At 34.5% G+C, this 27,292-nt stretch overlaps 1 protein-coding gene across 2 annotated transcripts in view; it reads right to left on the reverse strand.

Moving 5' to 3' along the window:
• Window positions 1-27,292, reverse strand: part of mon2 (Mon2 homolog, regulator of endosome-to-Golgi trafficking) — a 183,599-nt gene that overhangs the window by 123,302 nt on the left and 33,005 nt on the right. For both annotated transcript variants that reach the window (XM_089233152.1, XM_089233151.1), the window contains exons 11-16: window positions 25,081-25,383; window positions 21,796-22,104; window positions 15,266-15,447; window positions 12,816-13,015; window positions 11,998-12,102; window positions 842-996 (exon numbers count right to left, since the gene is read on the reverse strand). In XM_089233152.1, coding sequence (XP_089089278.1) covers window positions 842-996; window positions 11,998-12,102; window positions 12,816-13,015; window positions 15,266-15,447; window positions 21,796-22,104; window positions 25,081-25,383 — 1,254 coding nt within the window. The remainder of the gene's footprint in view (window positions 1-841; window positions 997-11,997; window positions 12,103-12,815; window positions 13,016-15,265; window positions 15,448-21,795; window positions 22,105-25,080; window positions 25,384-27,292) is intronic.

Here is a 27,292-nt window from a genome sequence, read left to right on the forward strand (position 1 = left end):
GAGAAAAAACCTTTATATTATATGGTTAATAATAACATTAAGAATTTTCAAACACACAGTAATTCATAGAGTTAAGCAAAAAAATAAATTGCAAAAGTGAATTTTTGTTTATTTATTTAAGGAAGAAAATATTTGTAGATTAATTAATATGGGAATAGTGTTAATTACATTAACCCTCTGGCTGCTCATCCCGCGATTTCCACGGGCAACTCAAATGTAGCAAAATCTGCTCATCCCGCGATTTCCGCGGGCATGTGTTTTTCTTCCTTTATTGAGGAGCGCATCCCGTTTTTTCCCCGTTTAACCACTGAAATAAATTATATACAGTATTAGACGTTTCATTTATGTTTTCGCCAACAGATGTCGTTAGTTGTCCACTAAATTGTGGCATTTGAAGGCACGTGGTATTATCGCTCAAACTTCACTTTTTGAGTGAAAAAAAATTAGGCAATTTTTGAAGCAATTTCGGTCCAAAAATTGAGCAGTCAGAGGGTTAATAAACATTTTATTTTAATTAATTATTAGAAGTCTGAATGATTTTTCAGGAATTTTATTATTTTTAATGCTAATGCTATTTAAACCCAAAACCCGTTTAAACCAAAAAAACAAGGTTTTTTTTTTTTTTTAAAAAACCGGTCTTTACCAACCCTGCATTGAGCAAAGCCTTCCTATTTACTATATTATTCTAATGTGGAGACATTAAAGTAATATAGCCATATTTTGTAGGTTTTACAGGTAAAATATACTTACAATTTTATTCTTATTTTTTGGCTATGAAAAAAAAATTTAAAGTAATATAAAGTAGTTTTAATGCCATAATGCTAATCATATTGATACTTACTGAGAGCTTTCAAACAAACGTGACAGCATCGCAGAAAGTACTGGCAAATCAGCCATCACTGCAGTTGTGATAACGGCATTGCTAGAATCTGTAGAACGGCTTGCTTTTAGACTACCACCAGTAGACGGCTTTAATCCAAGAATCCAAACAAGATGCTAAAATAAAATTTTACAGAAAAATTCGTAAGAATGAATATCATCAATGATAGAAAGGCAGATAGCGAGCCTTGTGCCGTAACTATAATTAGTACCCTTCTCAGACCTGGTACGCACAAATGTGGGGGTTGCTTTCCACATTTGTGCATAACAAGTCTGAAAGGAATACTGAGTCCACATATATTTTGTGAGGAAAAATAGAACTTAACAACCTGTTACACGTGCACTTATGAAACATTTTCTGAACTATGCACTGGAGGGTTAAAAACCATCAAATGTAGATTTTAAAAAAAAGCCCCTGAAAACAGCTAAGTTTTTATAGTGCACTGGCAGCTTGAGGCAACCGTTCCAAGGGCATGCAAGTAATCCAATTAAAAACTAAAAATATTTTTTTTTAAATTTACATACTTGCAGGCATTCAACTAAACCAGTAATTCCAAAACTCAGACTCATTGCTTCCTTTACAGAAAAAAAAATCTTAATCCCCACCCCCAAATAATTTTATGATGTAGAAATTTGGTCATTTCCTAAAAAAAAAAATAGTCAGAAAAAACTCACATCATTTGCAAGAACTTTTCGGGCATAAATATGAAGTGCAAATATGGCATAAATATGGATCTATATATATATACACCGTATATACTCGTGTATAAGCAGAGTTTTTTGTGGAAAAATTTGTTCCTCAAGTGGGGTGGGGGGTTGGCTCATACTCGACTCAGTTTTTGATGAGAAAATATAGACACCTCCCCCCCTGCAATCAGCAGTCATTTATGTAGTAGTGTTCGAGAAACTGGCATTACTGGTATGGGATATGTTCAAACCCCACAAAACCGATAATGTCAAAGCCGAGGCAAAGAAATCGAAAACATCATTGGCTTTGATACCAGGTAGGCTAACGTTGATTGTACAGCCTTCAGATGTGCACATCAACAAGCCTCTCAAAGACTATTTGAGGAATTTGTGGATCGAATGGAGGAGTTCCGATGATAAAGAAACTACAAAACAGTGGTACCTTGAAGAAACCTGACATTGGCCTAGCATGCCAATGGGTACATGAGGCGTGGAATTCTGTTCCAGCTGAAATTATCATCCGATCCTTCAAAAAGTGTTGCATCAGCAATGCGATATATAGAACTGATGATGATATCCTCTTTGAAAGTGACAATGGCGATGAGACAGTCAGATGAGGATCAAAACGATGATGCTGCACCCTACGATGATCTGATGGATTACGATGAGCTTGGAGACTCAGAAGAAACAGATCAAAAAGTTTGAATCATTTTCTATTGTAAATTTCGTATTTTGCATGAAATTATAAGAACTTTTTTTCTAAAATTCACGGATTTTTTGGGGTCAGCTTATACACCGGTTTTCAAGTTATTGCGGTTTTGGTGGTCCTGAAGTGGGGGAGTCGGCTTATACACGAGTATATACAGTATATATAAAATAACATGTTGCTCTTCCTGACTGACTGATTCATCATCTTGGAGCCGAAACCACTGACACTATAAATTTAAAATTTGGTCAATAGTTTTGTTTCATGACGTAGACTCGGTAAGAAGGGTTTTTCAAAATTCTACCCCTAAGATGGTCATAAGGGTAGGATGAACAAAGGTAACAAAGAAATCACGCCAAACCAAAACCTCTGAATCTAGTCATGAAATTTAGTCTGAAGTTTTGTTTGTGATGTATAGATTAAATAAGAAAAGGGTTTTTGAAAATTCAACCCCCAAGGGGGTCAAAAAAGGGTTCAAAGGTAACAGAGAAATCATGCCGAGCTGAAACAGCTGATGCTATAAATATAAAATTTGGTCAGTACTTTTGTAGTATTGTAATGTAAAGAGTCACTGAGAAGGGGTTTTTCAAAATTCAATTCCCCCTAATTGTTGGGGGGGGGGGGGTTCCAAGGCTATATGGAGCAATCATGACTGAGCCGAAATGGCAGAAGCCATAAATATAAATTTATCGGTATTATATTTTATAATGTAGATACCCACTAAGACCGGATTTTTGAAATTTCATCCCCCAAACGGGTCATGAGGTGTTCAAATGTCATATATGGGGAATCTTTGCCAAGTAATTTTCAGAACCAAATCGACGTGAGCGAAGCCATGGGTAACAGCTAGTTATAATATATTATTAATAAGATATATATACTTCTATATTATATAATTATTACACTGGTGAAATAAATTAAGAGAATTTGCATATTTTATCGAATTTCATGAAAAGAACTGAGCTGAATGTAAAACCACTGCTTCTAGACAAAAATGCAAATCTTGTACGTCAAATACGTAAGCGTACAGGTGTGTGTAGGCGGAGCCAGTAGAGAAACAGGCTTTATAAGCGTGCGTAAGTTAAGACACATTTCGTTTGCTAGCACACCTCGGCGAATTTCTTGGTGTTATTTTGCAGCAATCGGTTAATTTTAAATTGTAACAGTAAAAATAAGTTACCACCAACGTTTAGATGATGGAATGAGGTGCGAATTGTGGGGAGGCTAGAAGCAGGCCAATCTCAAGTCCAGATTTGTAGAGAGTTCAATTTAATGCCCAGCGTCGTGTGTAACTTATGGAAACAGTTCCAGGATACCGGATCCATCGAGAGAAAGCGTCCAAGAGCCACGACGGCCAGAGAAGATAGCCATTTGTCGATTATAGCGAGGCGTAACAGGAGTGCTACAGCTTCTCAGCTCTTTAGTGACTTGTATGCAGCCACAGGAACCCGTGTATCAAGGGTGACTGTTTCCAAAAGACTTCGTGAGAGAGGGTTGTTTGCAAGAAGACCTGCTGTTTGCGTCCCGCTCACTTCTACGGACAGGAGAATCCGTTTATCATGATACAGAGAGTATAGAGACTGGAGTATGGATCAATGGGCGACCGTTCTCTTCACTGATGAGTCCCGGTTCAGCCTAAGCACCGATTCTCGCCGTACGTTCATATGGAGAGAACCAGGGACCCGCTACCTACCCTCTAATGTCTGCGAAATCGACCATTATAGCAGAGGAGGTTTAATGGTCTGGGCAGACATCATGTTGGATGGCCGCACACCTCTCCATGTCTTTGAAAGAGGCACTGTGACTGGTGTGAGGTATAGGGATGAGGTCTTGGAACCCTATGTTCGCCTTTTCAGGGGTGCAGTTGGCCCTGAGTTCATTTTAATGGACAATAACGCGAGGCCACATAGAGCTCTTCTGCTCGGCGATTTTCTAGAGAGTGAGGATATTCGCCGGATGGATTGGCCAGCCAGATCTCCAGACCTTAACCCTATAGAGCATGTCTGGGACGCTCTGGGGAGGGCAATTGCAACTCGCAACCCCCCTCTGGGAACCATCCAGGGAATGAAAACAGCATTGCTGAACGAGTGGGACCAATTGCCACAGGAAATGATAAACTGCCTTATTTCAAGTATGAAATCACGCTGCGAGACCTGTATATCTGTAAGAGGGGACCATACCCATCTATTAACCCATTTTTTTGTTTATTCTGCAACCACTGTTTCATACCTTCTGTAACGTGCCGAAGATCCCCCGGCGTAAAAGTCTGTAGTCGCCGTCACGTGATATGTTGTTGTCATAAATAATGTTACTACTGATTGGCAGCGGTGATCGTATGGCGACGATCAAGGCCGATCGTGATGTCTGCCTGCGATCACATGCAAATGAGGCAACCTTGAAACTGATTGGCTTGCTTACCCACGTGCGGTCGGAAGTTTTTCCTAAAATACCGGCCGTACGTTGTAACAATACTCTTTCACATTGCGTTCATTCTTTGTTTCTTTTTTTCAACTGAAGCCCTCTAGTAGGACGGTTCACCATCTTGCTACCGTATCCATTGGCCTTAGGCTGGGAAACTAAGCTGATAATCAGTTAAAATGCAATAATTTACAGTGTTTGAATCCGTTTCCCGGCAGGTCCGGAATCAAAAAAATTAATAAATCTTCACAGTCAAAATTCTTCATTGCTGATCAAGGTGGTCCGGCCTTCAACCGAGAGGCCTCCTGGTGCTAATCGAAACGATCCGGCTCTCAACCGAGAGACCTTCACTGATACTTGCGGGGAAAAGCTACGTCGAAGTGACTAACAACATCGGATATCCGATCAGCATAAAAGTTTGACTGTTGATGATCATCAATTGGTGAGCCAGTATCTTTCTGTTAATGTCAAATAGAGGGCTCCATGTTGTACTAATCTATTGTTAAAATTGACTACCTTTATATTGAATTTAATAAATATTTCATGCGAAGGTTTATTTGCAATCATTTTCCACTTGTCGTTTGCCATCTTATTACTGGATATTTCGAACCGGGCAAGCAACTCCCATAAGGGACGTTGCACTTCCAACTCCAGCGAGTGTTACGCACGATCATGCGTGTGTATTACAATTATTGAATGGTTATTTGTTTTGTATTGTATCAATGTATGTACATATCAAATTTCATTAAAATCGGTACAGTAGTTCTAGAGATAATCGACCAAGTCTGCAAATTCTCTTAATTTCTTACACCAGTGTATTATGTGGCTCTAGCATACAGAGAAGTGATATCGAAACTACATGGGTTGAACTTGAAAACAAAAAGCATCATAAGCTTATTGTAGGCGCTTGCTATAACCCACTGAATCAAAATCCAAGCTAAATCTTCAACTTCAAAAGAAATTTCATACATGTGTAAACATAAGAGGGTAGAAATATTAGGGGATTTCAATTATCCGGGTATTGATTGGGAGAACCTATCTGCTAGAGATCAATATGAGAGATTTTCTTAAGTTGGACCTTCTGCAGGAAGAGCAGGGTCGCCCCAATCCTACCCTAGGCAAAATCTTCTATGAAAGCTGAACGTGCATGCTCAAGCCCTATTTTTTTATTTGCAAAAACAAACACAAAATATATTTTGTGTTGACAAAACAAAACCTCAAGGAATACAACATCTTTCCAGACAGTTCTACGAATTAAATTTTTAAAATTTGTCGCCATTTCCCAAGAACCATATGTTGTGTTAGTAAATTTTGTTTATGTTTATTGTATACAAATAAGCCCAATATGTTTATCATATTTCTTTTTAAACATGTCAATTGTGTTCGAATAAAGAGGTACCCTTTATTCACAAAACCATTAGAGAAAAATTCCCTGCGACACTACAACCTTCAGTTGTCTCTTACCAATCCATACTGGTGTCCCCTTGTTGAAGCAGTGGATGGCATATTAATAATTCATGGTCCATCCATTGAAACTTTAAAAAACTTCGATCATGCCTCCTTCCCCCAACACCCGCATTCTTCCAATGTGTAAACAACATGTTTACACATTGGAAGAATGCGGGTGTCGGAAATCAAGTCTCTCTTCATAGTTCAAGCCTTGTGTACCAACCAGAGCGTGTGTAGCTCTTCTCTGCACCCTTCAACCAAGTCTATCCATATATAGATAAGCATATGCCCATAGATATATATACAGGGTGTTGCCTTGAAGTGTTGATAAACTCAGAAGGGTGATATTGGGCATCAAGAGAAACAAAAATTACCATAGAACATGGCATTACAAACCATGTTTATAGACGTCGAGTCCTTATTTACTTAAGTTTTTTTTGTACTGATTTATTTTACTTTTTTGTACTTAATATTGTACTTTTACAACATATACATAGACCCCCCCCCCCCGCGCATTAAAGTCAGAAACTGTCATCATATATTCAGTTTAATACATAAATGTTTATCTTTTGTTCCATCTTTTATCTGCAATCGACAGCAGTGGGTCATGTGTCGACGATCAAGGCTGATCATATTGTTGCCAATTTCGAACTGCAATCTTTGCTAATGCAATATTCTATGCAAATGGATTGACCTTGAAGCGAATTTGCTCTTACAGACACGTGCAGCCAGGAATTTTCCCATATATACCATTCGATCGTCGTTTGCATTGCATCTTCACATTTATTTATTTCTTCACTAATGTTTTTGGTCATTCTCGACTCTGGTCATTAACTCTCCAAATGGTTAACTAACAGCTTTGCAGTTTCAATACTAAAATTATATTATAAGTTAATTGATTGTCTCTGCTGTTCCGGACATGAATGTTTTAATGAAATCTTAAAACGTCTCTAATAAGTCTTGTAGATCAAAACTGGTGAATGGCTGCCACTCCAGCATAAACTTCGAGTGATCAATTGCAGAGAGGTTATTTCAGTACACCGATGACTGTTTGCTGATTGTGACGTCCAGTTCATCTTCATCTACCTATGTCAATTTGGCTGGAATATATCAGAAAAGTTCATCAATCACTATAATCTACTACCGGGTGCTGACTGCTGTTGATCAGACTTGATCATCAAGGTATCATTCCTCAATTTGCAGTTTCATCATGTTTGGTTCTTCATCGCGTTCGTAACCAGAATACAGGGCTTCTTGATTGACAAAAGGAAACATGATACTCAGCGGAGTATGGACTTCAATTTTCATGGGTGAGATCCAACCATTTTGACTGAATCGAGTTGTTGAGTTAATGTGTAAACTGAAAAATTGTCTAACTAAACTTAATTGAAAAATTTTAATATAAGTGTAACATGCTATAACTATTTATTGTAATAAAGTGATTGAGATGAAAAAACTTCTGTTTTCCTTGTTGTCTGCTTTAACTGGATATTTCAAACAGGGCACATAACCCTAAGGGAGGTTACACTTTATTTTGTACATCACTGGCTGTGTTGTATAATCATGCTGTAAAATAAATGTTTTTTCTACTTATTATTGGCCTTTTTGACCCACTCTACATCACACACGTCATAAGTATTTTTGCGATTTTCACCGACTAAGCATAGTTTGCAATACCATCGGGGCTCAGCACGGATCACAGCTTCAAAACTAGTGAAAATAGTGACTAGATATCTTAAAAAGTGACCAAAATATTTCAAAAAGTGACCAAATGAACAATGAAATTTTGATTATCAGCAATCGTATGAACCGTTTTTACTAAGCTTTGCATTTCAATGAAACTATTCCAAATAGATTTTTTTTACATAATAGTGTGAAATAATTAAATCAAACTAACCCTATTCTGTTAACCAGAAAAGTTTTGAATAAATTAGCAAATTTATTAACAATTATGTGTGAGAGAATTACATTGTCATTTATAAGTAACAGTTGCAATGCCTTTCCTTCATGTTACTTTCCACAACCCATCTCAAAATCAATTTAAGAAAGAAAAATTTCAAAACAGGAGAAAGTTCTCACATTAAAAAAAAAAACCCAATGAAATAACACAAAGTTTGATAGGGAGAATGTTTTCCATCTCCATACTAGTGGATTTTTGGGGTGCTGTAGCCCAGGTCGATAAGATACTTGCCTAAAGTACCAAAGGATGTTTAGAGGTGCCGCGAGTTAGATACCCGGTTCATCCTTGTCAGAAAACTTTCCTGACACGGGGGTACAACAAAAAACGGCGACTTCACCGCAGCAAAAAATTGCTACCACAGGGAGTCCCCCCTCGAGGGGTTAGCGCACCAACCTCTCGATGAGTATAAAAAAAAAAAAACAAGCCTGCCGTTCGGAATCAGCAATAAATTGTAGGTCCCGGTCTAATTAGCCCTCGTGTGCAGAAAATGACAGTGATGTGACAAAGATGATCAAATGATCAAACTAGTGAATTTTTTTATTCATGTTATGCTATGAATGACAGTATACAAAATACATTAATTTTTTTTTACCTATTGCAAATTTTATTTACATACCTAAGTTTGTGTAATATGTTCAGACATACAGTTTTTTTTTAACTCTTTGAGTCATTAAAGCACAATTAAAAGCAAGAGCAGAAAATAATTCCAATATTCATTGTTTGCTATAGAAAATGGTGCAGCATGAATTTTCTTCTAGCATGTTCAGGATTCACTATTATTTTTTCTTCTAATTTCCTCAGATGATCATATCTAATTCTATATCCCAAATTGGCTGTACATTTAACAATGACATTAGAATTTTGTGATTCAGACATAATGAACTGTTCAAACATAATTGGTAAAAAATATATCATGATTTAAAGTGTTTCAATCCAGGCTATCACTGCTAAACCATCTTTTGAAAATGCAGAGTTTAGAAGTAAATGTTCAAGAAAAATGGTAGAAATGCATTGATTTTGTCAAGCAAAAAATTTATTGTATCTATGTTAAGCATTCAAAAAGAACAAAGCTTGATAATATCAGCACAACAGATATATTCAACACTTATTAGCTATCTCCTGTTGAACACCAAGAATATTTTCATAAGAGCTGCATGAATAACAATCCTATTATATTTTTATTGACCCATATACAAATGTATATCGCAAAGTCCTCTCTCTCTCTCTTTCAACCTCAAATAAACTGCAAGTGGAGGGAGCTGCAGATATGCAACTTAGATAACATTGAAGTAAAGTGACAAGTGCAAGGATGACAAGTCCCAGGGTGTTCACACATGGGAAATGAAAGGACGTGGGTCAATGCGACGGGAGAAATTTCTTTCCGTAAGAACATGAGGAACCCATATGTCGAGCTTTGAGATTAAACCTAGGCGTTTAAAATCATCATGAACGGTCGAATTCGATAAATTTAATCTCTCAGTGATCTCACAAGTTGTAATTCGCCGGTTTGCATCAATTAATGCCTTTATTGTTCTTCATCAGCTTCAACTGGCCTTCCAGAACGTGGTGCATCTTCAACATCAAAATTGCCAGATCAAAATTTTGCAAACCAGTTTTGGCACTGGCATTCTCTATCTCAATACATCTTCTCCATACACATTGGATATTTTTTTCTTGCTTGAACAGCATTTTTACCCTTTCAATAGTTAAAAAGTAAAACATGCCGAAAATGCTGCTTTTCACTTTCCTTATTTGAAAGGGCACCAACCAAAAACTACAGCGTAGAATTAATCGAATTTTTTCACAAGCAAGCCCTGCTATATCAGCTATCAAAATATATAATGATTATGCGGCTTAAGTGTGAAGTTGACTGTGAAAAAATACAATTAAGTTCTATGTCGGGAAAAACGAAATTACTTTCCGAACAACCTAATATATCTTCGCACCAGCCAACTGTTAAAAACCTTCATATAGATAGCGGAGAGTGTCATTCTCGGATATACTTTTTTGGATTTCAAAAATAACTTTAACAAAGTGAGTGTTTTTAGATTAAGCTTGGAGACTTGGTAATCATTAACTTAAAAAAAAATTGGCCAGAGGAGACTTGAAACACTCATTAGAAAAGTAATTATCTTTCTTGTTTTTACTGCTGATGCAAGTCTAAGTTGTTTTAATAAGCAAGTCTTCAGTTTCAAAAGCATTTTTAATCTTTTTCCAGAATTTACCCATTTCTCATATTTATATAGCAGCAGTGTTTTTCTGCTGCTAATTTCTAACTTAGCATAAGTGTTTCTTTTCGAGTTCGCTCTTGATCATTACCTTGGTTTCATTTAACATACTTTGAGATGACTTCTTATGCTGGGTTATTCTTAGAATATTTATTAGAAATTTTAAGAAATTTAATAGAATGATAAAAATAATTTAAATTTTATAATTTTTAAACATTTTAAATTATTAAATAAAATAAATTACTTTACGTTGAGAGAGGGGCAATTCTTCCCCCAGTGTGAATGGCAGAGGCTCATGGGGAAATAAGAAAGAATGGTGGTAGAAGAGGGAGAAAAATTCTCTGTTGTAGTTCGCCTTTCGTAATTCATTTCTAGTTCCTTTCTGACCAGCTTTTCTATAAAATGACAAATCTTTAACCAAGGAGCTTTCATTCCAAACATCTTGAAATCAAGTCATACTGACATCACACAGTATGCTCCTGCGGGAAGGGGGCTAATGATAGTAGTTCAATGACGAGGGAGAAAATAAGTGACCTTGAACCCGTAAAGTTCTTCCTTAAAGAAAAGAGAAACGGGCGTTGACAGCTGAAAAGTGTGAGAGACTAGAGGTTGCATCTTTTGCTAAAAAAGTGGGAAAAGTGACCTGGCCTGAAAATATGTAATAAGTTACCAGTTTCTAAAAAAAGTGACTTTTATTGGAAAACATGACCCGTGCTTATCTCTGTACTATGTTCCGTAGTAATTTTTCTTTGTCTTGATGCCTAATATCATCCCTCTGAGTTTGTCACCACTTCAAGGCAACACCCTGTATGTATATTTTTTTCATACCATGACACCGTGAACAATGTATTTGATTTATTTCGGTTTCAATTAAATTATCCCATTATTTTTCCCTTTTTATGCCATTATTCATAGTGCATTCTATGAAAAAAAAGTTTTAAAATATATTTTCATAATTTTGAATGCTTTTGCATACATGAAAGTATCACATTTACTGTCACAATTATGAGCTGTCGACTGAAATGAATTTACTATTTTTGGAGCAGTAAACAAGAAACATTTTTTAAAAAGGTGTTTATTTGTTTTGGGACTTTAAATTCATGTTTGATTCTTGCTGAAGTTCTTTTTGTTTTCTGCTGTAATCAATTGCAGTTTTTCAACACAAAATTTCAACACAAGTCTGTAAATGTATAGCTGTCTAATGTCTAGTGCATGTTAATTTATATTGTTATTTCTATTGCATGTTTGCATTATTAATGTTCTTGCTTTGTTGTATGTGTTATTCAATTTCGTGATATTGTTAGGTAAGCCCAACCCCAGGCACATAACCCATAGGCTATAATTGAATAAATCCATGCATACAAAGTAAAATCTTGTATCTAGCTATTCATACAAGAAATGGGTAGAAAAAGTTATCAATATAATTTTGAAATGTCTGTTACTTCAGAGATAAAGCATTTGAAATAATTTTGTACCCAAAACCTTCTTCAAGTAGATTTCAATCAGATCTATGGACCATCAGTCAGTTAATATCATATGGGAACTATTAATAACTTAAAAAAGTTAATGTTTAACTTTTACAGAAACTTGAAAAAAAAATATTTACCAATTTCAACAATGAAAGGGTAATAAATAATTTAGAAAAAAATATATATATAGATATTACATACCTGAAGAGTGGTGAGAACTAAATGCCATGCTGTACCAAGAATAGCACCATGACAATGGGCTAAACTAAGCACAGCCCTCATACATTGTAAATTCTTAGATGTCAACTATATGGAAAAATAATAAAAATAATAAACTCAAAATTTTTATTTTTAATCAAAAATTTGTTTCATTAAAAATCAAGAATAAGGGCAGACATATAAAAAATGTCTCTTTACTGTAGTATATTTACATATAATTATATTTACACATAATTGTTGTACAACAACACCCCAAAGTTAAGTGATACATATAGCAGATGATAACAGTTTAAGGCAAATGTGCACATATATATAAATAACTTGTCGGACCAATTTTCATCAAAAGACAGATACACCAATGTTTACCTGTCTTTTGGTGAAAATTGCAACAAAAACCACAGCTTGGGCTTGTTATTGTCAAAATAAGAGGGCTTTAAGGAAATGAGATAGCTTGTAATTTTCGAAATACAAAAGCATCAAATTAGGCAAGCTATCTCTTAATTGCCGCTGAGAAGTTTAACAACTGGCAATAGCTTTGAATTTCAGACATGAAACTGTGACCATTCTGCAAAAATTGAAGACGTCATACAAGCATTAGGATCTTAATTCTAAATCACTGTAAAGTTTTTATTTTTAACAGCTTCCTCAGTATATAATGTAGCCTCTCAAAACTCTCAGAGTAGTTTCCTTACATATGGCATTCTGATTGCATTTATTATTGAACATGAGTGAACTATAAGCAAAAACATCTGAATTCCTGCAGTAGCAGGAATTATCAAAACAGTGAAGAAAGTGCATACCATTACAGGCCCATGTTGAGCTCCAAGGGGAAGAGAAGCAGTCGCAAGTGGAGTACCCACAGCCACAACTTGTTGTCTCATATCAGCTCCGTCACTAGCACCTAAATACAAACCTAAAGGCAGCTGACCAGCAGCAGGAACATTCGCAGAATTATTAACATTGGTTAAGGTTAGATCTTCCGAACTGGTTCGACAATGAGCTATAAAAATGAAATAAAAGAGATGTTGTACAGCTTTTTTATACACTGGCTCAATAGTAATAATGTAATCTTCATGTTATCCCAAGAGATCTGTGTGAACCAACCAGGGAAATTGTTAGTGTCAGCACAGATTCATGCCCAAACTGGAATTTGAATTCAGACCTGCACAGCCTAAGATTAGCATGTTAATCACCCCAAAAACAGAATGTCTCACATTGTTTTATAACAAGTCCTTGGCTGACTGAAAATGTTCTACAGTAAAAATTCCCTCACCACTGTGATAGTCGAGTGGTCATAGTGACGGACTCGCGTCGCGAGGTCCCAGGTTCGAACCCCACCGCCGCCACAGTGGTGGTTGGCTGAAGTTGGTTTTCTGTGGTTCCCAACTTCAAGGCGCGAATGCAAGCCAATCTCCCCTTTAAAAAGTCTCGCCACAGAGAGCAACAGACCTGCAAACAGTAAAAATGTAATTCAATCATAACACATCACTCACTTCACTTCTGAAATATGGATGGTATCACTGAAAAATTAAACACAACACTACATACGCACTCAGGCTGTTAGGTACACACACAGTTACACTTCCGGCACAACTCACTAGGTATTAAACCACCCATAGATGGTGATAGACCTGAGTTGTGCTTGGTTTGAAAGAAGTAAAAATTTCCTAGCACCCGAGTGGCGTGGTGGTAATATGCTCGCCTACCACCATGAAGGTTGCTGTCACGGTCTCAGGTTCAAACACGAGGGAGGATATAGATAAGATATTTTTCCCAACGAACTTGAGGCGACTACCAATAGACACTGCCTTCATTTCCAACCCATCTCATTAATGGCAGTAAATTGCAATATAGAAATATGGCCAGAGTTGGTGTTTGGTAAAGTAGTGTAGTAAAAATTCCCTATTAAGAGTGCTTTTTATGCTGAAGAGCTCTTTTTCCTTCTTACTTAACATTCATCCAAAAATTGTTTTGCAATGTTGTTTGCAGCTTTTGGAATATTCTGCTTTAGGGATAATTGCTTAGTTTTACTATGCTCAGGGAGGTTACAACAGTTTCTTCTATAAGTAGGCTAGTGATTTTCAAAGTGTGCGCCATGGGGTGCTTTGAAATGATTCTTTGTTAGACTGCTTGGGATAAGCATTGATAAGAGAAAAGGGCGCTGCATGTGTGAAAAAATTTGAGAACAACTAAAGTAGGCTCTTCATTCAGTGGGGTGAACAATATCATATTTCAAAGAATGGATGACAGAATTTTAAAGGCTAACAGGATGTCCTTAGAAACCATCTTCTGACTCTTGGGGAAGTTCTGAGTGGAGCAATTACATCAAGACAATACTTTTATACACAGGCCTCCCTCTAAAAAAAAAAGTGGTTTGAGAGCAATCATGAAGTTAGTATGAGATGGCAAGTACTTAGTCCTGACCTTATGCTCATGGAAAACCTGAGAGGAATCTTAGCAGAGGCTGTATATACAAATGGGTGACAGTTTTCAACTGTGTCAGAACAGAAAGGTCAAATCAAACAAAGTTGGTCTGACATCAGACCACGAACATTTACATAAGTTAATTGACAGTATGCCTGACAAAATTTTGAATGTTTTTTGTAAAACAGATCTTTTTTGATAATCATGACGTGATTATCAAAAAAGTCTTCATACTTTGAGATAGCATTTTCTTTTAAAACTCTAGTTAAAGTTCTGTTACGTATATTATACATGCCAAACATATTACACAGATGTATGTTGGTTACTTCAATAATTTTGTGCTAAAACTTCTTTGACTGTTGCTTTCTCCTAATTTTATTTAAACAAAATAGTGTGTATACTTATGAGATGCCCTATCCATCTTGGCCGTATACTCTGATGCTGGGTATGCTCAACTGGCAGATTAAATGGAAAAATTACGTATATTATACATGCCAAACATATTACACAGATGTATGTTAGTTACTTCAATAATTTTGTGCTAAAACTTCTTTGACTGTTGCTTTCTCCTAATTTTATTCAAACAAAATAGTGTGTATACTTATGAGATGCCCTATACATCTTGGCCGTATACTCTGATGCTGGGTATGCTCAACTGGCAGATTAAATGGAAAAAAATCTAATGAATTTTTTTTACCACATAGACATATGAAGTTCAGATGAAGAGGTTCTACTGATTTGGAATTTTAAAAAAATTTTCCCCAAAATTCACTATTTTTAATAGTTTACTGAATGAGTTTAGGAGTCAAGTTTTGAAAATACTAACTTTTAAAATCTGTTTTCATGATTCCAGCATTCAAGACCGTTAATGTATAATGAGGTGGAAGAGAAGCTTTGCACATGGCTGTGATAAATGCATCACGAGGTGTTGTCATATTCAAAATTCCACATATACTACTATATACTTGCATTCCTTTCAAAATATTTTCAGTAGCAGTTTCATCAGTGCTGAAAAAAATCAAATATGAATTGTAAAAAAAAAAAGAATCAATTAAAACATAACACATTTAATGTATACTTTTAGCTAGAGCCCAGTTCCAGAAACATGTCATAAATGGCTTTTTTATGCCTATTTTCATATTTTTTTAAACAGAAATACCTTTTTTTATTTTTACTGTTCACATTACCATATTCTGTAGAACTTTTGGATATTTTTAACATTTAGAGCAGTGTTTTTTAAAGTGTGCATTGCGGCTCCTAGCGGTGTCACAAACTTTATCAAGGGTATCGCTGTAAACTGATTGTATTGATGTGTGTCAGTTCGATGCTTTGAAGCGGTTCTTTGTTAGAAAATTCTGAGGGAGGATTGGATGGAGGAGGATTCTTGGATTAAGACAAACTGAATTATAATTACAATAAAAATTCACTAATGTACTAAGTTTGTTTTGGCCAAATGGTGTTGGACATGAATGTTTTTGTTTCAGACAAATCTGATCAGTTTTTGTCGTACCACGGTCATTTTCTGCACACGAGGACTAATTAGACCAGGACCTACAATTTATTGCCGATTCCGAACGGCAGGCTTGTTGTTTTATACTCATCAATAGGTTAGTGCACTAACCCCTTGATTGGGGACTCCCTGCGGTAGTAATTTTTTCTGCGGTCATGTAGCCATTTCAGTTGTACCCATGTCAGGAAAGTTTTCTGACAAGGATGAACAGGGTATCAAACTTGCTACACTTCTAAACATCCTTTGGTACTTCAGGCAAGTATCTTATCGACCTGGGCTACCGCAAACTGTTTCAGACAAATGCAACACATTCATAAGAAAAGCTGTGAGTGAATTAGAAATTTAGCTTCTACACATGCTTTAGATAACTTATCTTGCTCAACTAAATATACAAAAAACCAAATATATTTGCTTAAAAACAAGAAATATAAATAATTTAATTAACATGAAAATCAAAATCCAGGATCATTGTCAAATATTTCACAATATAGCTGCCATGAAATTGACAGAGTTCATGAATACAATTACTTAGGAATAACAATACAAGATGACCTAAAATGTAACTCCCAATGTGAAAAAATAAAGCAATTAAGAACATAGCTGCCATTTTATACAGATTAAAAAACATTATCGATAATAACTTTCTAAAAGATTTATTTTATGCTTGGATATACTCAATAGTGACACATGGAATCACTGCTTGGGGAGGTACCTATCAAAAAAAATATACAAAAACTAGATATTATATATGATAAAATAAGATCCCAAATAACAAACACTACAACAAACAATTATGTAACACATAATTGTAAAAGGTAAACATAATTTAAAAATGTTTCCCAACCTTTTTTCGTCCATCGCCCCCAACGAAATCTAACTCATAGGATCCAATGTTATACCCATAGCTTCTACCGCCCCCCTGGAACATTCCATCACCCCCGAGGGGGCGTTCACGCCCACGTTGGGAATCAATGATGTAACAGAATGTTACAAACTATAAGACAAAACTATATATAAATTAATAAAACTTTCATTCTTAAACAACAAATGGTTAGAAACGAAACAAAATAGAACCTCATCTAGATTGAATAACTTATATCAAGTGCCAAAAACAAATAAAAGGACCAATACCATGCAATTAATCATACAAATAACAACATAAGATCCAATCACAATATATTTATATTCTCAATAAACACTAGTCTAGAATCCATATCTAGAATCCATAATGCAACAATAATAGATCATAACACAACACAATTAAAATAGTTCATTCTAAAAACTGCAAAAATATAACCATTCCTGTAACCAACTTAAAAATGCATGTGAATATGTGATTGTACGTGAATTCTGTTTATGTCTCAACTGACTAATTTTATATGTTTATATTTAAATATATACATGTATATTTTCTTTATTCAGTTAAAAAATATCTAAAAAAAGTAAAACCTCATTAAGTCGTAATGTTTTTTCAGGTCTGTCCAGCTTTAATGGACAACAATATGTTATTAAACCCCTCGTTGACTTGTCGCTAATTTTGGTTAACTCATCACCATGAAAAAGTTTGAGATAGAGGAACAGATAATTTCTATGACTTCCTTTAAAAAAATAGCTTGTTAACAACATTACCATATGCTTAAAAGTCACCATAAAAGTCTTATTTTCCAAAACGGAACAGTTTGAGTAACGAAAATTACGCTGGGGAAGTTCATTTGCCAACTAAAGTTTTTGAAACATTAGGGACAGTTTGAGCTAAACCTGATTTTTGCATGGGTCCCACTAATTTAGGGCTTCAAATTTGAACACATTATATTTGTTGAAAAACCAGACATTTTTTTCAAAGTTGAGGTCTTCTAATGTGTGCTTTTCCCTACCGCAGGCCCTCCACAAGTCCCTCAAAGTGGACCCTGTGTTTGAGATTACCTAGTAGTTTAGCATGTGAAAGATTATCTTGATAAATTTTACCAAGATTACCTTGTAGTTGTTTCATGAACTATTGATAAAGAATTAAAACACTAAGATTAAACATAGAGCTTACACGTCCTCAGCACTTTTTCTTTTTTTTACCTTGTAATTTTTCCCTCCATGTTAACTACTCAACGCACCACCACCATGGTTGTCACTGTTTGATATATTTTGCTTTAACCCCCCCCCTTTTTTTTCTTTCTTATAACTATTCTACTGTGTATCATTTATACTTTATGTTAGTCGATTTGTCTATGTATTAAATATCCAGTATGACCCTTTCCTGGCTCCTTGGGTATAATTCCTTCAATTGTATATGTACTTTTTATGCTTGAAAAAAAAAAAAAAGAATACTCGGAATTAAAGCCAAAAAAAGCATTTTCATGAATATGTAAAACTGATGCTGTTGTGAAGAAAAGCTAACTAATCTAACAGTTGCTCTGATTAGTCTAAATTAAAAATTACTAGTATAAATCAAAGTGTATCAGTATATTTTAACACAATATGTTAAGTAATAAGAGCTCTAAAAAGGTAAAGACTTCAATTTTTTTCTTTTGCAATTTATAAATTTTATCAATGTTGTAATTTTAATTCATATTTTAATGACCTTATATTACTTTAAATTCATACGATTTTCACAATATTAAGCATTGAAACTGACAGCACTTCGCTAAGTTGTCACTCCGCTTAAGCTGTTATAATTTTTCCATAACATGAGGTGACGACTTATCCAGGTTTCACTGTATATGACTTTATAAAATATTAATCAATTAGTACTGTAACAAGGCTGTTGAATAATCCAATTAAATCTTCAATTTAAATTATATTGACCCACTGGAAGGACTTTGTCCCTTGGAGTAACAGTCTGTGTCATTTTAATGTCATTTTTGGGGAGTTTTTTTTCAATTGTTTTGTTTTATGTGCTGTGTTCAGTCCAATAAAAAAAAGAAATAAAAAAGATCAATAACTGACCAGTGACTCTCCCTAAGACACCTATACAGGTGCATCTATACACATGCACTTTGCATTGTCCTTCAGTGGTTTGCTAGGATTTCCCATCAATGCGCATAGCTGTCACAAAATATTTTATCATGACCCAGAGATGCCAATGACACGTTATAACGCGTCAATGTAACATGTATTGTTCTAGAGTAGTTTAACATGTATTGTTCTAGAGTAGTTTAACATGTATTGTTCCAGGTAATGTCTCACAAGTCCTTGAAATGATCAGGACATCACAGAACAGCAATTTTTACATGTATTTACAAGCAGAGATACACGCTAACCAGATCAGAATTCTCTTATTGAGCGTAAAATCCAACAATGCTCTCTGTATGTGTGACTGATGTCTTAATCACATCATTTTTACAGACTCGCCGAACGTTCAAGAAAGAGAAGATTCCAGCATCACTCGTGAATGAAGAATGGTACTTCATGATAGGGGTACACTTTTGACGGGATGTTTTCGACCAATAGAATGATCTTTCTTCTTTCCCTCATGACTTTGTTAATTTCAGGGGTCATCAACAAATTACGCTACCAATATTTTTCAGTATTCGATTAAATTACCTCCCACCTAACTTGGAGGAACCACAAACACTTATTTTTGGCATGATAATATGAACTTAGGTTGGCCAATCTCATTGAGTTATGAACTATTATTGAAAAAGTAAATGGAGAACGTTTTCAGACATCTAATATCTTAATTTTTAGTTATTTTCCCCTTTTTTCATTATGCCCTTGGTTATAAATGCACTTTTTACACCTATTTTAAACTTTTTGGTGTTTTTTTCTTTTGCTTGCCTATTTTTAAAATTTTCAGTGCCTCAACTTCCTGGCTCTACTTATAATTAATATGAGCACTGATGATTTCAAGTTATAAACATTTTTTTTGAAATCTATTCAATGCAATGAATGTTTCCAATGAATTTTTGGCTACTAATTTCAAATATCACATCATTTTTCCTTCATCTTGTCAGGTGGGGATCCAGGGCAATGTGCTGGGAGAGGAGAGGTTCATTAAATCGTCCTATATTTTATAGGGTCGATTGCACCATCTTCCCCCCCCCCCCCCGGATCCTCGCCTGCACATCTAGTAAAGATTCTTCCCAAGAATATTTTAATTTTACAGCTTGAAAAAACAATTTTCTTGACTCTTTAAATTTTGAACTAGTTTCCCAAAGAATTTTTCATACAATATTTGAATCATTGGATAGCTTTTGAGAAAAAATAAGCATAAAAAATAAAACTTCGCTTTATACTGATTTAACCTTTTCATGGGCAATTTTTTTCGCTTCCAAATTTTTAATTTTTCTGATTTATTATAGTTTTGAAGATAGTATTTGAGAAAAATAATTTCAATGTCATTGAACATATTGGTTTTCAATCAAATTTAGTGGGTGGGGAAGTATTTTTCTTTCCAGCACTATCTGGCATTAATCTAAATGGGGTAACTTTCCATGGAAAGCCTGAAAATATGCTGCAATATATAAGGAACATATTTTTTTTCCAGCATATATATAATATTTTTTTTCTGAGAAAGAGAGATTGTCACTCTCTGCTATTGATACAAAGTACAAGTGACTGGATAGGATGTGGAGATAAATTTTAGAAAGAAAATTCACAGGTGTCTGTTGAAAATTGAATTACTGTAACCTCAATTCTGGGTGGGTGCTAGACCACTATGCAACATAAGCATTCGTATATTTTCTTTATATTCGCTGATATGTATTACCAGCATCACTGATATGTACATTATGTTTCCAAAAGTCTGTGTCTTTTTGGAGTTGACATTTTCTCAAATTTCTAGAAATATACTGGGCAACTCATTGAAATTTCGGTCATGTGAAACCTATGCTTGTACTCACGATTTCCAGTGAAAATTTTGTCAGGAGTGCATTTAGTGAACCGACAAAAAAAATTAAATAAGAAAAAAAGGTTTTTGATCAACTCTGTATGATAAAATAAGAGAAATGCTTGAACATAACACACATGATGTCAAAGTGAATGAAATAATCAAATGACAGAAAATAATTGAATTACCAATTTATGGAAAATTCCTTATCATCCAGGTACTTACAGCCAGTAACATAAATTACAGCTCACAATATTGTATATATCTTTCTGAATTTTCATGACATCTAACTAGAATTTTTATACGTCACTATATATTGTGCAACCAAATTATGAAAAATAAAATCAACATTTTGTACACATGCTGATTAAAAATCATTTACTAAAAATGCTGATATCTCATAGAATAATAAATTGTCACATTCTAAATTTCTACACAGGGTTGCTCATGTGTAGTGTCAATTTTTCTGTGAATTTTGTAAAATTTAGTTGAAAACTCTGCATGTTATAAGCAAAAAATTAGAAAAATTGAAAACTGGAATTTTTTAGAAAACATTTATCTATATGCACAAAAGTAATGCAGAAAATTAGTAAAATATTTTGGGAAAGTTACAAATCATTTGCAGTTATTTTATCATACAGAGTTGATCAAAAAAAACTTTTTTTCTTATTTAATTTTTTTGTTGGTCCACTAAATGCACTCCCGACAAAATTTTCACTGGAAATTCTGAGTACAAGCATAGGTTTCACATGACCAAAATTTCAATGACTTGCCTAGTATTTTTCCAGAAATTTGAGAAAATGTTTAAATTCCAAAAAAGACAAAGACTTTTGGAAACATAGTCTGTTTATCTTGTTATAGTGTATTATCTTCACTGTAAATAATGGAGAACATATATAGATACTGACGTGCTCAATTGTGATCTGAATATTACCAATGGAAAAGATATAATTTATACCAGTGAAGTAATGTACATGTCATAATTTCATTCTAGCAAAACAATATGAACAAACATGTGATTTAGTACCTTGCATCTATAAGTAAGGTAAAAGCTGCTAGAAGGCCACACCACGATGAGCTGATAATCTGACAATAAAGTTTATTTGTTTCACTTTTGACCACTTCACTTACAGCAGAATTTATTTTTTGAAATACTGGAACACACAATTCTGATAACTCTTCAGATGGCTTATATTCTTGCATCATGGTTACAAAATTTTCACATTCAAGAACAGTACTCAAACTGTTAATTATATCCAGCAAGCAAGCATATGCTACAGATATTCCATAACCATCAGGAACAGTAGGAGCTTCAAGTTTATCCAGTAATTCAATACTAAATATAAATAAAAAAAATGTATTTTTTAAGATACATGAATTTCTACAACTTAAATATTACTTCAAACTGTCATACAAACTGAAACATGTTTAGAACATAGGCGGAGATAGACCTAAATGGCTGGGATGGTTTAAAGATACAGTGAAACCTTACAACAGCAGCCTTTAACAGGACTGAGCAAATGTGGTTCTTATTGGGAGGTTACCATTGTTAGGAAGTTCAGTATTTCTGAAACACATATTTTTTAATTGCTTGTCTAACTCATGCTATAATTAATTAGAAGAGGTTGTGTTGTAGCACATGACATTCATTTTGCATTGAAGATATGTGTATTTTTTCATAAGGAACTTTATTTGTGATTTTCTTTTGTTAATTTCATGAAGAAAAATGCATATAGCTCTACTGTTATCATTGTATCCTGGGACATGCAATCTTCAGATCAGATTCATCCTGTGATGTAATCAGCTATTTTTTGTCTTTTATCTTGGGCAGTATTTTCAATTAGTGCTTACTCTGGTACCCTTGGTCAAACAGCATGGAAAACAAGGACTCACTGGTCTATGACATAGCCATTTGCTAAATTCTAAGCCTAGATTCTGCTTTGCTTTCGCTGGAACACATCTAGTGCATCCATTAGCATTTATTTGAGGAACTTCTGGGGTCTGTGGATCACATTTTGGAAACCACTGACATTGAAAAGTACCTGTAGTTATTTTCATGTTTGAAGGACTCAAGGAAGGAAGGAACTCCTTCAAAGCAAATCTTTAGGGTTATTTTACTTATGTGATAATGCATCGTTTTTCTTCCATTTTAGTTTCCAAAAGTTACCATTATTTGGAAATCGTTGTTTGGAGAGATTAACCTTAATGTTAATTCAATGGGATGCGTTCTGTTCCAAGAAAATGGGGTCATTGTTCGGAGGCAACCATTATGGGAGGTTTTACTTTAGTTGGTGATCAAGGCATCCAAGTTAAAAAAAACTGTATTCTAGTTAGTTCTAAAGCTTCTAATGAGCTTAATACATGCTTTGTGCACGTTGTATAAGGCTTTCTATCTTTCAGTCTCTAATCTGTGATTGATGATGATTATTCCCAATTAATAATCCTGAATTCAATCACTAACAACCATAGGTATATATTTTTTCAATTGTATTAAAGAGCAGTAAAAGCTAAAGAGTATGGGTTTTTTATGTTTTTTTTATGTTTTTTACAAGTTTTCTAATACTTAAATGGCAAAAAGCTGCCTTCCTATTATATCTAATAACAGCATCAAAGGAGACTTTCTATGGCATATACAGAGTGAAATCTTAAGTCTGTTTTAGCTAAAATAACTTGTGAACAGTTGGTTATAAACATATTTCCAACCCATATAATATAACTTATAATATATCAACAATACCCAAATAATGAAATTACTAAATAGAAAAGACAAAAAAGAAAATTCCATTTTCGGGCGATAAAAGTTTTGTGATGCATGATGATAATGCTGCCTCTCAATATAACAATAATCCTTCACCAACAATATTTTTCTTGGTCCGCAGAGTATCATTATATCAAGATTTCACTGTGTACCAAACAAAGCCTTGTGTTGCATTCCAGACAGGACAATCGGCATCCCAACTACTGATACAAAAAAAATAGGTGTTGGAAATGAAAATATTGATGGTGAAAATATTCCATTTCAAGAACAGCATTGCCAAACATACAACCAATTTAGATTAGAAGCATATGCAACCCATGCCGCCTCCCAACCAAGACAATGAAAAAATTAAAATATATATATTATATATACACACACAGTATATTGAAATTATACACTGTTTCAATCAATTGTGTCAATTTAAAATGTTTTTGAGCGCTAGTGACTAAAATTTTTCTTGGAAGAGATGCTGTGTACCCCCCCAAATCCAGTGTATCCCTTCCAAAGACCTGTATTGCGTATGCTCCTGGATTGGACACTGCCAATGCCTCATTTACAGATAAGATCTCATATAACTGGGTTTTTGCAATAAGGGGACAAATTGAATGGGAACAAAAAAAATCCTGCCCTCTGCCAGTCTCCTAAATGGTTTTTACACTACTACTCTGTAAAAAAAAATATTGCCTTGCTCCTTATGTTAGCCTCCTATATTATCTCAGCCCTGTGATCTATTCCAGCATCACTTTCAGGAAAATACTGACCACTTTCCAGAAACACTGCTTTAGGTGCATAGTGTATAGTGAACGAATTAATAGATTAAAATATGTTATAACATTACAGTAGACTCTCGCTAACCTGGCACATATCAGACCAGGCTGTGCTGGATTACTGGAAGTTAACTGAAAAAGGCCCATTTAAATAATATAAACTTCTGTGCAGAGACATGTTGAAAACCTGCCTAAAAAATTCTGGGTTACTGGATGGGTCCGACAAGTGCATGGCCAGACTATCGAGAGTCTATTGTATTACTACTTTCATTATTATCACAATTAAAGGGACTATTCAACTATATACAATGCTGTCTAGCCAACAGAATGTATCTTAACTACTTGAAGGGTCTCGACTCTCTGATTAAGTGAGACACAATACACATAAAAGTTATATAAACACATTGCCAGCATCCAGTGACAATCATGGATGAGAAATGCCGTCCGCGGACTGTTTATAATGGTATCACCACAAATAGAACAGTTGAAATGTTCTAAAAATTCATTGATGCCATAAAAAAAATTAACAATAAAAAAATGGGGGAAACATAAGGGGAAAAATTATTGAATAGGCCATGGATATATGAATTAGCAGCAAAAGCTAAAAATCAACTTTAAAAACTTCATATTCATGCAGCTTTACAACAGGAAATTATGGCAGTTGTAGGATGTATTGATTAGCATGTATTGATTTTCAAATGTTACACAATTCAATTTCCCATTGTATATTGAATCCCTACTATCATGAGTATTTCACAAATATTTCGAGTTAAAAAAAACTACTTACAAAAATGGCTTGCATGTTCCCATAGGAATTGTAATTATCGGCAACCATATCCCACGATATAAAAAACCCGCTTGGGGGGTTACTCCTGGACCTACAGGCAAGCCAGCTAATAAAGCTGGAGGCTGACCTTGTACTACTGCAGCTGGTGGAGTTGATGAACCCCCAGTAAGAGTTGTGGACAATGTCTGTACTGTTGCAGTTGGTGAAATGAATAGAGACTGAACAAATGACCCTAAGGCATTTACAATGTCTTGAAATATCTTAGTGCTATGAGGCTTCATATCATAACATTGACAAAAAGACCTGAAATAAAATTACAGAATTAGAATATTGACAGAATAATACTCAGTAGTGTTGCATGTCACTAATTCAGTGATATGTTTGTTTTGCTGAGTCAAGGGCCACAAAAAGGATTTTTGTGGGGTCAAACATGATTTAGCCACTGCCCAACCACTGTAAAATTCAATGATTTTATAAAAAAGTTGTTGTTTCCAACTAAAATTTGCCCCACGGTACAGTTCCCCTATCTCCCCCCCCCCCTAATTCTGGCCCTGGCCGAGTCACTCAATTTTTGTTATATGTTTGTTTTGTACATAAATAAGTTTATTAATAAAATAAATGAAATTTTAAATCAGTATATTATGCACTAATTTGGCTTTGTTCCCAAAAAAAAAAAAGTAGAAGGGCATAAAAATTTTCATTCACAAACAACAGATGTAATCGATGTATCATTGAAAGCTGAATCTCTACATCAACAGTACACAAGCATTTTAAATGTTTTAAAAATAATCTTCAGCTCTTTTAATCTTAATAATCTTCAGCAAATTATGATCTCTGATATTGTGACATTAAAATATAATCGCACAGATAAAGTCAATTTGCAGACTTCTATTTTCAGTAGGGGCATCAAATGCACTCTATTAAGGTAAAAGTGTAGAAAAAGAAACAGAAGATTCAACTTTTGCTCACTTTTTTTTCAGTGGAATTTTCATGCTTCATATGCACAAAAAACTTTTTCATTGGAAAAAAAAAAAAAAGAGCAAAAAAAACAACTTTGCAACTTATAAAATAAATTGTAAATCACATATTCCAAAATTATATTTCAACAAAGTGTGCACCAATAATTGCACACAGACATTCAAATCAATAATAACATAACTGAAAAAAAAAGATATGAAATTATTAAATGAAACACAGGAAAAAATGGATATCTACTGTTTTCCAACAATAAATTATGAACAAATTTCGTTTCAATTGAAGGAATGAAATAATGGGAGGGACCATCTGGGATGCTTTATAGAGTAGTACAATTGGGAAATTTTTTTTATTTGACATGAACACTCACACAACACACAAGACAATAGAACAAAGAATGAGAAAAACAAAAACCGACAAAGAAAAGAACACCAGCTCTTAACACATACACTATATGGCCCAAGACCGCAGTTTTTCCAGGAGGCCAATAATGTTAATTACTTTACATTCACCACCGCTGTTTGTCAAATCAAGTGTGCAACATATATTTACATATATTTTATATGTATAATATTTAGATGCAGCCATTCTATATTTATGCCTTAAAACATGTATATAAAAATTTCTCATAACCTTGTTATATATCTTTCAGACATGAGCATTCATTTTTTGCAATTTTCGAGATGTTTTTGCGTTTTTGATGCTCAAAAAACACACATTTAAATAAATAAATATGTATGTATGTATACAGTCGATCCTGCTTATAACGTTCCCATTATCCTATTTAGAACATTTTTCCACTTACTACGACTTATTTCTGTGATCCTAACTCCAAGTAATTCTCATTAAGATTTCCCACAATCAAAATCTTAAGGGGAAAAAAAAAGTATACTTATCTTCAGTCTTTTGCAAATCCAGGTGATTTTGAGATAGAAAATAGATGCTTTCTCACTCTCTCTTCTTTTTTTTTCATTACAAATATCACCTAGATTTCAAGACTTGCTTTGAGTTAAGCTTAGACATTCTTATGTATCTATTATACTTGAATGTACGGAATTCCTTTTGAGAAGCAAAATCTGACACTACACGGTATCAACTGCAGTACAAATGAATGTCGAATATTGCAGTTGTGATATTCTAGCCTTTTGATAGTACTACTCCACTTCCATCAGAGCAAATAATTCTCAGAATTTTTAGTACCAGGCGTCTAACTTTTGTTGATACTAAAAAAATTATT

Source organism: Pholcus phalangioides, unplaced genomic scaffold, assembly GCF_987345545.1.
Source record: "Pholcus phalangioides strain wild (caught in Gottingen) unplaced genomic scaffold, Ppha-v1.0 ptg000007l_1, whole genome shotgun sequence".
In the NCBI taxonomy this organism is placed as follows: domain Eukaryota; kingdom Metazoa; phylum Arthropoda; class Arachnida; order Araneae; family Pholcidae; genus Pholcus; species Pholcus phalangioides.